Source organism: Netta rufina (genome assembly GCF_964035555.1).
Source record: "Netta rufina genome assembly, chromosome: 2".
NCBI lineage: Eukaryota > Metazoa > Chordata > Aves > Anseriformes > Anatidae > Netta > Netta rufina.
In genome coordinates, this window is record NC_140124.1 from 123,301,434 (window position 1) to 123,314,231 (window position 12,798).

Sequence of the window (12,798 nt, forward strand, 5' to 3'; positions counted from 1 at the left end):
GAAATGAAATTTTAAGAGTACTTCCCTTGAGGGACAGTAAATGAAGAAGGTGTATTGGGACATTACTGTCATTTCAGTAGCTGAAGAGATGGATAATTATTTTGCTGACAAAAATACTTCTGAATTGGACTTAGGAAAAAAATGAGGGAATTACTGGAAATAACTGAAAGGAGTGGTGATGCGGGAAGTGGAAAAACAGACAGAATTTATACAAATACATGCTCAGAAGAGGAAGGTGTAACAGCTTCCCTCCTCTCGCTTTAATTTAAAATGGGGGAACAACGCATGGAGGTAAGGATGGGCTGAAGAAAGAGAATAGATGACAAACGTGGTCCTTCCTTCCCTCATGTAAGCTCTAGAGTCCAGTTGGCTGTTGAGAAATAGGAGACGAGCTCCAGGAAAAGTCATGGGGAGATGAAGATTTAATTATTATTTTTAAAAAAAAATAAACTAGAGACTATGGCCAAATGACCTGTATCCTTTCTAAATATCTTTCAGCGCTAAACCAACAGACTTTGATTTCCTGAAAGTCATTGGGAAAGGAAGCTTCGGCAAGGTGAGCTTTCTAATTCCTGTGTCTTACCTGGTGCAAGGGTTCCAGCTGGTGTCTTGCATAGTGACTGCTGGCTGGAGACTTTGCCGGAGGCTTTGGAAGCTGTATCATCCTAGGATGGTATATAAATCCTTGTATTGGATTCCTGTTGCTGCCACTTCATAGTAGTGCTGCTATTTATTGCTGGTGTGGTGGTAGTTGTCTTCCTTGGTCACTTGTTGGGAGTAACAAATTAATGTTTTCCTCTCTTGTTAAGAGCAGTAGGGATCCTCTCTTTTCCCCAGGGAGGAAGGGAGGTACCCCTGTGCTTGTGCAGCAGCTGGAGTACAAATCCTGTGCTTGCCTTTGTTGGTGTGGGCTGCTATGTCAAGCACCTAGTGCTGTGGAGCAGCACTTTGAGAAGTGACTTTAATATTAGTATTCTCCAAAGAGGTGCAACAGAGAAACTCTCTTGAAATCTTTAACAAGTTATTTTTCAAAGTGTTGTTTTTCCACAGAATTAACTTTAAAACGTACAAAACCAGTTGAAATTCGTCTCTAGAGAGACAGCAGCTCCTGGAAAATAAATGCTGTAATTCAGTCTTTCATGATACCGCTATATAGACAGATTATGCTAAACTGTATCACTGTTCTGGTGCTATCTACTCTAAACTCCGTTGATGATTGACTACATGAAAAGCAGAGATGCTATTGAGAACACATAGCTTTAATGCTTTCCAGTTATGCTGAAATTAAGAAAATATTAATAGGATGTGAAATACAGCAACCGCGTTTCTTCGTTTGTTTTGAACTTCACAGGTTCTTCTTGCCAAAAGAAAACTGGATGGGAAATATTACGCTGTCAAAGTGCTGCAGAAAAAAATTGTTCTTAACAGGAAAGAGGTGAAGAAAATATGCTTTCTCCCTCACCCCTTTCTCTTTCCCTTAATTACAAAATTGTTCCTGTTTACTTACTGATCCTTTACCTCTCTACAGCAAAAACATATTATGGCTGAACGTAACGTGCTTCTGAAAAATGTGAAACATCCATTTCTAGTGGGATTACATTACTCATTCCAAACTACAGAAAAGCTTTACTTTGTTCTGGATTTCATTAATGGAGGAGAGGTATGTGGTGATTCTACTTGGATTTGAGCCTCTTCATTCCTCTCACCTAGAATTAGCACAATGAAATGATCCTTTACAGTGGGCTGTGATTGGTATTATCCAAGTTTTGAATGTCTTGGTTCTTTTATCTAAAGCAATGCTGTTCCCTCAGACTTCTGTGGCTATACAGACCCTGTTCTTATCAACAGCTTCAATGCAGAATTAATTCATGGTTGTCAGATAAAAATACTGTCTCTTTTACAGTTACCTAAATTTATCTCTGTTATGAATTAATCATATGTTGACACTTTTCAGCATGTAAAACTGTCTTTTTCTCTTTCATCTGAATTAGCTGAGATGCTGGCACTTCAAAAGTGGAAGGAAAGAAACAGGCAATTGAGTTTGCTACTATGTTTATAGGAATCTTGGGATTATTCTGTGGCTTTGCATTGGCTAATTATTTATTGCCAAATAGCCTTATTCTCAGGATTGTTTTCCCTGAAGTGATGCTATTGAGTATGAGGACTCATTAAGTAACTTGGAGGGAAACGTGCAAAAGAAATGGAAGAAGGCTGTAAATATTTAATTAAGATGTTCTGGACCAGTTTGAAAAGCAACATGTCTCTGGCTAAAGACAAAGTATTTCCAGGAGTGCTCAAGAAACTACTGGCTGAATAGCTAATAAACTTGAGCAGGGTATGAAATGTCACTTCTGTTGCTTCCTGAGGTTTTACAGAAAACTGGGGCATTGCAGACTGAGTTGTGACTGAAGATCACCAAGTGTAGTGAAAAGTGATTGTGTGAAAGTAGTTATCCAACGTGTATGCTGTAAAGGGGAGCTGTCCTGCTATGTTTTCAATTTGGTAACTTATTGCTGTAAAATACACGCCTTTTCAAAAGGCCTTAGAGAGCCTTAAAGCAGAATAAAGGAGGAGGAGACAGGATGCTGTTGTAGAAGATAAAACTCTGGTAGCTGACAGAGAACATGAGAAGGAGGTAGAGTTTAAGTAGTTTAATTCAGCAGAGCTCAGGGTTACCTGTTTATGTCCCTGCAGCTGTCTCTACGCAGAAAAGAGTAAAGTATGTAGAATAAATCATTATGAAGTACGAATTGTGCTATAGGTTTAGTAGATACTCATAAGGCCCACTGCCAGTATTCATGGTGCCCCTAGACCTGGGCTCCAAACCCCTTTGAGTGCCGGAGTCTGGACTTTGATGAACCTTCCTCTAGCCTAATGTACTGTCGTCTAATTCAGACAGCGTTAACAAACTCCTGGTTTGCTCTACTCTGAATTTTTGGCCACAGCTTAGCTTGGCATTCTTCCAGGCAAACTGAAGTACAATTTAAAAACAGCCTTCAAAGTTCAGTGAAGCACTTGGAAGTTTTTTGGTGGCTTTTTGCAGGTAGAAAACAGAAAAATTCTGTTCTCTTAAAAAAATAAAATAAAATAAAAGTTGACTGTAGCACAATTTCATATGTATATGATTTAATCTTTGGCTGGACTTCTGCATCTGCTCAAACTATTTACAGCCAAAGTTCTGTAGTTGAGAACATCAGAGAATCAGCCTGGAATATACATCTCCCCAAGCGTTCTCAGAATACAATTAAATAAACACTTTGTATAAAACTTCGAATACAAGGATACTCGGAAACGGAAGATGACTTGATTGACACCTGGCTATATCCTGTTAGGAGGTTTGTCTTGCATGGTTGAATCTTGCCAGCCTCTGTTCACAGCTTAGTGTTCTTTCCCATTTTTTTTTGACTATTCTTGGTTTTAAGGGGATATCCTTGTAGCTGAGTTACCTGTGTGTTTCAGAAGTGTAAAAGACCAGAAAAAAAGTGGGTAAAGGAACGTTGTAATGCAGCAAAGCCAATTTTATTTCATTTTCCATTCTTAAAAGTGTAGACAGATAAGTAAAATGACTCTTCACTGTTAAAATCGCACCTTACTAACCCGATTTTGTGTGTTTTGTTCTTATTTGCTGTTTTGCGAATTTACAGCTGTTCTTTCACTTACAAAGAGAACGTTCCTTTCCTGAGCACAGAGCCAGATTTTATGCTGCTGAAATCGCCAGTGCACTGGGCTACTTACACTCCATAAATATAGTGTACAGGTAAGTTTCTGAGCTGTATTCTTGTACTGCAGAAGTTCAAGTGGGACAAATAACGGAGTAAAAAAAAGTGCTGTATGAAGTCATCTTGGGAGAAATTTGAACATAATGTTTTCAAAAAACTTAAAGCTTCTTTCAACTGAAGAATAAAAGCCCATGCCTTTGAAGCTTTTGTGTTAGTGACTTCTGCTTTGAATTAATACAATGATTTTTTTTTTTAATAGGGATTTAAAGCCAGAAAACATTCTCCTAGATTCACTAGTAAGTATGCAACAGGATTTTTGATTTTCTATCCTTCTCAGAAAATGGACGTTTTATGCATATGCATGTCGAGCATGTTCTATTTTTTTAAAAATATTACTCTTTTCTTAAACAGGGTCACGTTGTGTTGACAGACTTTGGACTTTGTAAAGAAGGGATTGCGAGTTCTGAAACTACTGCAACTTTCTGTGGGACACCAGAAGTATGTTGACGACTTCCGTGTCTTTTGACCAATAACTAATGTTTGTTGACAATTATTTGTGTAAACAGAAGATCAGATACTCAGTTTTGTATTGCTGGAGACTTGCATTCTGTTTACAAGCTCTTCCATGCAACCAGACCAAAGGAGACTTTACTGCAGATCTGTTCTTTGTCCTGTTTGCTAATATACAGTATCTCCTACTTACTGCCCACATCCTCATAAATCATCTCTTCTGTCCTCCCTCTTCCCAACCCTTTTCACATACTCTGTTTCTTCCCATGTCTCCTAACCACTGGCTAGACACAGGACAGTTGGTTTTTGTAACAGCTGCGACAGATTTGCCAGTATGAATTTATTTACCATATCCTGCCACTCATTTTTAGTAGGGTTAGAGGCACTTCGTATCTTGTGAGACTTGAGCAACTTTTGTATGCGACTGCAACTTTGAACTTGATGACAGCTTATTTAACTTTATTTTTCTTAGTAAAAAGAGACAGACTGGAAAACAGAAATCTGGAAGTGTTAAACATGTACTAGGGATTGACTGAGATGCCAAGAGTAGTGCCTTTTTTTTTTTTTACTTGGAACATAATTTAAATCATGGAAAAGGCCTTTGGCAGAGAAGGATGGGCGAGGAGTGTACAATATACAGAACACTGACGTTAAATTTGTTTGAGGAAAATCTGTGGGACTTTTGTCTAGTGTTCAGAAACCTAGTTTTCATGCTTACCTTGGACTTGCAAGAGTTGCAGCATAAGAGGATGCTAATGCAGTTGCTTAATATCTGTTCTTAAAAATGTAAAGACTAAATGTAACCGTTGTGTATTACTCTTTCTAATCCAAGATTCAAATATTTCATAATCCTGCTAAAAGGGTAACGATATTCTCTGTTTCTACACACTGAGTTGTTTGACTTCCAGCACCTATAAAGTTCAAATGAGTCTGAAAGGTTAAAACAAGTAGTTGAGTTCAAAATACTCAACTGCTTTCCCTGCTTTTGCAGGGCCATCTGTAGACGAATGAGGTACGGGGCACTCACGCATACAAAAGGTTTGAGAAATACCTATAAAAACAAACTATGACTTTCAGCTCATGTCATCGCAGTGGTATCTGTGCCTTGTCCATTTACAAGGAGAGGCTACCATACACTTTATACATTAACTTTCAGAATTTGGATACTGGAATGATAAAAGTGAGCAACCTCTTGCCTTGAGGGAAAGGATTAGAAACTACGTGTGTGATATGTTGAAAACTGAGCTGATGATGATCCAGCTGTACTGATTTTATATTACATATCCACCAAGAAATGGTCTTGTACTGTGAAGTGCTGTGTTTGTACTGTAGCGTTAGTAAGTTCTGAGATGCTGAGCAGATTTCTTGCAAGGCAGATGGAAACCAGTTAGCATTGTCATTGTTTGATACCAGATGTTTGCAATAAATCAAATGTCAGCTGTTTTACAGGAACTTCCAATTTAGATAATTTGACAAATCACAACTTATGCTCTCACTAAAGTTTATGGTGAAACTTAGAGTAAGGCATACTGTTTCTCAGTGATCAGCTTGAAGCAGAATGAACTTCACCTTTCGTGCTTACGTACTGGATGGGGAGCACTCAGGCTTGGAATGGCAGCACAGGCTTGGCTGGTGGCCAGCCTGCTGACAGAGAGGTACGCTGGGAGGACGTCGCCTCTCGTACATCACGGCAGCCTACTTGAAATGTTTAACAAGTTTCGTAATGGAGGTGGGAACGTAATTTGGCAAAACAATAGTGTTTGGAAAGCATTGTTCCAGTTGGGAAAACAGCTGTCCTACTTGCTAAATGAGCAGACGGTGATGAAGTATTTGCCTTGAAGGATAAGATAAATGTCAGTCTTAAAATTGCTGTGAGCAACTTTTCCTGAAGATGTTTACTGTTATGCGCCTCAAACTTAGTTGTTGTTGTCGTTTTTTTTATTGCTATCCTAATGCTCTATTTTTCCTTTTAATTTTAGTATCTTGCACCAGAAGTTATTAAAAAGCAGCCCTACGACAACACGGTAGACTGGTGGTGCCTCGGTGCAGTTCTTTATGAAATGCTGTACGGGCTGGTATGTACTTAATGCGTGTGGGGCAGGGATTGCTTCCCTTTTTCTCCCTTTGTATCTCACCTGAAGTACACCAGAGTGTGAAAAATGCTGCCTTTTGCAGAGTGTTGAAGTACTCCACTTCAGTGGATGAACGGTTTGCCTTAACGTCGCATCTGTTTTTCTCTTTTGGATTTTGCATTGCCTCTGGGTGTTTAAACTTTGGCTTTCCAGTGAAGTCCTAGACATCAATTCTGAAGACAGGTAGCCATGACTGAGGGAACGTCAGAGTAAACTGTATCGATAGTGATAATACCCAATAAATTACAATATGTATTTTAACTTAGGTCTTCCAGGAGTTCTTCTAGCTCTTTTGCTGTTTAATGCAATATTAAAAGAAAAAAAATCTTTCTTACTGTGCTTCTAGACATATGTGATCACTCTAATAGCGATGTGTTCTGTTAGGTTTCTTTAGAGTTATCTGCATCTGGACCTTAAGTAGGGAAACAGATCTGGTTTTCCACTTGTTTTTTTCAGGCAGGCTCAGTGGGAGCTCTGAATCTGGAGGGCATCTGTAGCTACTTGTGAGGGTGAGGACATGTTATGAAAAGAGGAGGTGGCAGGGGGAAGCTGTCAAGTGTGGAGACTTGGCACTGGGGATGACTGAAATAAAGCTAGCTAGTAAAAAAGCTTTAAAAAAAACTAAATTAAAATTATTTTTTAATTAAAAAAAATAAATAAAGCTAGTAAGAAGAGGTGGATTTCTTCCCTCATTGCTACCAGTTCCTATTTCTTATAGCAGTGTTTACTGATGCATACACATAAAACAAAATGCTGAATGTGGCTTCGAAATCATATCTAACACTTGTTTTCTAGCCGCCTTTTTACTGCCGTGATGTTGCTGAGATGTATGAGAACATTCTTCATAAGCCCCTGGTTCTGCGTCCAGGAATCAGTCTCACAGCCTGGTCTATTCTGGAAGAACTCTTGGAGAAAGATCGGCAAAGCAGACTCGGAGCAAGGGAAGACTTTGTATGTAATGTCCTAATTTATCAAGCCCTTCTGCATTTAAAGGGGCATGAACAAATTTGTGTGCACCACACAGGTTTAACAGTGGCAGAGCAGAAAATGCGCTGTTACGAATCTCTCTCTCTCTCTTCTCCATTTTATTTCTTCTTCTGAGACACCAGTTGTGTTCATTTAATGTTCGGTCATGTGTTGGCCTTGTAATAGAGCATTTGGATTATGACAGTACTTTTTCGTGGTGGCAATATGATGAAAGGGTGGTAGTGTTTAGCACAGCTGTTTACTGCTTCATAACTACTAAGCATATTGGAGAGTTGGTTAAGCTGCTGCTTCTCAGACAGTGATCTTTATAAAAACTAACATCTTGCAAGGAGGAACAGAAATAATAAGGAAATAGCAGGAAACATTCCTGCTCTGTGGTTTGTTTTTAAGGTGGTTGATTTTAAGGCTTAAATGCAGAAACCAGTTCTTAGAGGCAGGCTAACAAATTTGAATTGCTCTTTTTGCCAACTACAGCTTTAATTGCAAAATAAACTGAATGAAGGACTTGACTTCCTTAGGTTTTGTTTGTGCATGCAATCTGAAGTAGTATTTACTATGATGCACAGGTTGGATTTCTGAAACGCCTGTTCTCTCTGTTCCCTACTGCAGCTTGAAATTCAAAAGCACCCATTCTTTGAATCTCTCAGCTGGACTGACCTTCTTCAGAAGAAGATTCCGCCGCCGTTTAATCCTAATGTGGTAGGTGCTGTTTCAGTTCATAGCTGCCAAAACTCTGCCTTTAAAATATTATTTTTTTATTTCTTAAGTTTTTGCAGCTCCCTAACAGTCACTTAAGAAAGAGGTATTCCTTAGTATTTCTCAGGTTTATCACATCATAAATGTGTATCACTTCTGGCCTGAATGCCAGCAGCCTAAAAGAAACAAGCAAGCTTTTAATAACTGTCAGGGATGCTGTAGTGTGCTGCTTTAAGCTTTCTGTGTTTACATAGGAAAGAATTACGCAGAGTAGATGGTCTCAGGAGTTAAATTTGAAATCTACAGGAGATGCATAGCTTTTAAAAACACAGTATTAATGTGACAACTGATTGATCTTCCTGTTTTCTAGGTTGGCCCAGATGATATTGGGAATTTTGATGCCGTGTTTACAGAAGAAATGGTCCCGTACTCAGTTTGCATTTCTTCTGATTACAACATTGTTAATGCCAGTGTCCTAGAAGCAGATGATGCATTTGTTGGATTTTCTTATGCACCACCTTCTGAAGATATGTTTTCCTAGGAAGTTAAAAGCCAACAGTGTTTTGGAAGTCTTGGGATGAACTGAAATGTTAGAGTTATGAACACATTCCAAAATAGTGTAACCTGTGCCTCGTTTTGTATGTAGGTTTAAAACCTATGAACAAACTTTCTCTGCTGTATAGGAGGAATTTGGGCATTTTGGATGGCTTTCTTTGGGGTCTGAACTGTTTATTCCTGCTGCAGAAAATATTTTTAAAAACTTTAAATAATGTTCTCTACATTTACGTATTTTTTTAAGCAAAAACACTGACTGTTCTCCTCAGTCCCTTCAGGTTTACATTCATATGTATCTAAGATTAGGCTGGCACAAAAAGCAGCAAATTTAGTAAATTTATAAATGCCTTTGTACCTATTTACAGTGACTTTGTGCTTGAATTGTAACTATGCAAATCGTCTTTTGTATATCCTGGTTTAAAAAAGGTGAATGTTTTCCCTGTTTTATCAGTTTGAAATTTGTTAACTTAACCTGTCAGCACTTAAATGAAGGTTTAATTTAAGTTAACACTGAGATGCTTCGAGGATTTCTGTAGAATGAAGAGTTGGGCATGTAAAACTGGATTGTCGTTTTTGCATTTGCTGGAGTACCTAATTCACTCAACTGGATTATCTGAGGCATGGGGGATTACTCAAAGCAAGGATAGAACAAATTAACTGTATTGAATTGATAACATTACTGATCACGTGTTCTACCTTTTTTCCTCCCTGAGATAAATGTCTGGATTTCAACTGCATTAAAAATATTTTTTGTTAAAAACTCTGCTTTTCCAAAGATATAATTAGCAATAATCACCGCTACTTTGAAAGGCTATCTTGCTTTAACCTTCCAGGAATGGGTGGTGAGGGGATCATGCCAAATATTTAAGCATTTTTCTCACTGGTATATAGCTTGAAACACTAATTATGTTCCAAATCGATTGTACTTAAACATGCATAGCTACTTGTCCTTCTGTCTCCCATTTTGCACCATTTTTAAATCTTCACTTGGTATTTGGAAGAAGTAATGTAAATTACGTCGGTAATTTTTAGAATGTGAAAAGCTATTGTATTTCTCATAACATACACGTGTATGGACAAACTGATCGTTCTGATCAACTTCTGTTTAAGGAAAACGTTTAACAATGCAAAAATTGACCGCAGTTACAGCGTGTAAAAGCCTATTATGGTAGTATTATATATTACCTGTAAATAACAACTTATTTTTGTCTGTTACTTCAAAAAATGCTCTGTGTTTTTTTGTTCATAAATGCATTCAGTTAAATGCCTTGGTTTGAGAGAAGTCTGGTAAGACACAGAGGAGCAGCCAGAGTTAAGTGTTAGATAAATTTCAGTATTTAAATGGTTTCCTTTCTGACGAAGGAAGAACTAGCTAAGAGAAGTACTACTTGTATTGCATCAAGATCAGTTAAAAATTGAGAGTATCACGAACAATCGTCTGTCAAATCGTAATTCTTCTGAAAGTAATGTTATCAACAGCAAAAAAAAAGTGGAAGCTAAAACAGGATTCTTTGCTTATTCCACTTCTCTTGCATAATGCTTGAGTAATGCTGAATAGTTGGTGTGTGAGGTGTGGGAAGAAGTCTCTGGGTAAAATATGAACGAATTAACATTGGAAGGGAAGGAAGGAAGGGGGACTATCATTTGTGGGAGTGGAGCAGTGCTCATTTCCCATAGTGCCACTTTAAAGTTTTGAGAAGTTTGGAAATAATCTATGCAGCTGTTCAGGATAGCAGTAACTAAATGAATCATGTTCTTGCAGTTGTAATTGTTTGGCAGCAAGCCTTTTTTTTTTTCTTCTCTCCAGTAGGCCTTTCTAATGGAGTAGAAGGGAGAAATTGATTTGAAGAAAGGAAATACCCATTCTCATACTAAGCTATACTGAGCTTTTACTCTTCATACCCCTGAAATGATTCTGTAAGCTGCTGGAACTGCCTTCTGCTTACCGCAGGGAAATGTACTGCAACTTTTTTTTTTTTTTTTTTTTTTTTGCCTCTCACAGCAAGGAAGTACAGTACCGTAGAGAGATGATAAGGAAGGAGATTACTTCAGTGTGGTACATGCTGCACCCCTTCACTTGTCCTCTATTTCCACGATGCCTATAGCTAGTCACCTGCCTGGGTGAAAAGATATGGAGCTTCTTTGTTTTGCCTTTCTTGTAAAATGAATTGTTCCCTCATTTTTTAAGATGACAATGGTAGTTATTTCTTGCTTAATTTGTTGCTTATTAGTCTATTTTTTCTCTTTCGGCAAGCTGTGCCTTTCTGGCTAAGTGTGCATGTGTCAACATTTCACTTCAAATACTTAGGTTCATTTTGTTCCTTCTGCTGTATTTCATATTGTGAAATGCCCCTATTAGATCAGGACTCGCACAGGTAGAGTAACCAACAGTGTGCAACACCAAGCAATAAACCCTCGCGCTACTTCCATAGGTCTTGTTCTGTACCTCGCTGCATGTCATGGTAATGCTTTTCAGAGATGACTGGATTTAAGGTGGGGTAGCCCCTTCACAGAAGGCTGAGTTGAAAAGGCAAGGTTAGATGTGGTGCTTAGGGACGTGATTTTGTAATATATTGGTAGTAGAGGGATGGTTGCACCAGATGATCTCGAAGGTCTCTTCCAACCTTAATGATTCTATGAAATCTGAAATGATAGTAAAATCTGGATAGGAGAGCTGCAGGGAGCCTACCGAGGCATGACCTGTGCCATTCCCTTCCTTAGGTGGCAACCAGTTGATAAAGAGGCAGGAGCAGTGGTGGTGCACGGTGGTTGTAAAAACATAAACTGAAATAAGACACGGAATTTCGTGGTGCAGTCTGGAGAGGTAAGTTTGCTTACGCTAAATGCAGTAGACTCTGCAGTGTTTATTAATGATTGTTTGTTTTTAAAACCATCCCGGGCTTTACTATTTATTTACTGTAGGGTCGGTGCGTGGTGCCTGCCAGAGCCGCGGCCGCCCTGAGGGGGCTCGGGCTCGGCGTTTCCCGCCTCAGCGGCCGCGGGAGCTTTTCCCGCCCAGCGCCAACGGCTGCCGGGCTGAGGCGGGCGGGGGGCGCAGGCGGCCCCCTCCTGCCGCCGGGCTCCCCTCAGCCCCTCGCTCCTCCCGGGGGAGGGAGGGAGGCAAGGAATTGTCCTGAGGTGGTTTGGGGTTGTTAGATTTGAGACCCTTCGTGTGGGAGATTTTGAGGTATGGAGCAGCAATTGTGTGGGAGTAATCCCAAAGAAACTGAAAAAGAATGCCTAATATAAATTATTCTTCAATTTGTGCTTAAAATTTGGTACCTCAGGCCACTGCAATCCATCTAGCTAGCCCACAACGTGCGTTTCTCAGAGAAGTTTTACACAACAACCATAAGGGTGCACCACAGGTACCCAGTTATTTCACTGACAAATACTGATCTGTCTGTACACCAACACCCAGTTCTGTGGCTTCCTGCAGGTTATCATTCATAAACAAAGAGCTTTGCTTTCTCTTCAGCCTGTAGATTCCGTGTTTTTGTCCTGTGCCAAGTAGTTAAATCTATTTTTGAAGTTTTAAGTGTGGTTTCACATTCTCCATTTACAGAGAAGACAGATGACGCTTTTTAAAAGAAAATCTGTAAGGCAGTAAAATAGATGTGATAGAATACCACATTTTGGCCTTAGTTCTCCTTCTACAGTAAATTTGTAAGTGAAGTGCTTCATGTGGTGAGATTTTTACTCTTAAAAATGCAGATATGGGAGTAATGCACAATGAGAACAACACTGGTCATGGTCACCTTCCAGACCAAAACTCTAGTCCTGGAGTTTTTTTTCCATCGGAATAAGAACTGATCTGTGTACACTGACGAACACAAGTGTGTGCAAGATCTGTGCCTTAAATGAATGCTACAGGAGGTGACAGCAGACTAAGGAAGTCTGATTTAAGAAAAGATGTTGACTGGTTTCATACTTCCAACAACTATAACAGAAAGCTTTCTCAGATAAAGCAGTTATTTAAGTCTTACTTTTGCTAGGATGATTATGCCTATAAATTACATAGGCAGGGCTAAATGCAGCCTTTAATTTGATGGGTTACGGGTCAGACAGTGAAGTAATTCATTAATAAGAGAAGAAAAATACTAAAGCATTCTGTAAAAATTGACTTTGTGGGTGTAATATGCTTCAGCCATTGGAAAGAGCTTCCCATTTAACGGTAGTATTAAAAATATTAAAGAATA

The 12,798-nt window shown here is 39.0% G+C and overlaps 1 protein-coding gene across 2 annotated transcripts in view; it reads left to right on the plus strand.

The window, feature by feature from the left end:
- Positions 1-9,359, plus strand: part of LOC311222384 (serine/threonine-protein kinase Sgk3) — a 53,676-nt gene extending 44,317 nt beyond the window's left edge. For both annotated transcript variants that reach the window (XM_084306647.1, XM_084306646.1), the window contains exons 8-17: positions 499-556; positions 1,352-1,435; positions 1,529-1,660; positions 3,645-3,757; positions 3,979-4,015; positions 4,131-4,217; positions 6,209-6,304; positions 7,157-7,312; positions 7,958-8,047; positions 8,415-9,359. In XM_084306647.1, the coding sequence (XP_084162773.1) occupies positions 499-556; positions 1,352-1,435; positions 1,529-1,660; positions 3,645-3,757; positions 3,979-4,015; positions 4,131-4,217; positions 6,209-6,304; positions 7,157-7,312; positions 7,958-8,047; positions 8,415-8,585 (1,024 nt within the window). In that variant the 3' untranslated portion in view covers positions 8,586-9,359. The remainder of the gene's footprint in view (positions 1-498; positions 557-1,351; positions 1,436-1,528; positions 1,661-3,644; positions 3,758-3,978; positions 4,016-4,130; positions 4,218-6,208; positions 6,305-7,156; positions 7,313-7,957; positions 8,048-8,414) is intronic.
- Positions 9,360-12,798: the final 3,439 nt, after the last annotated feature.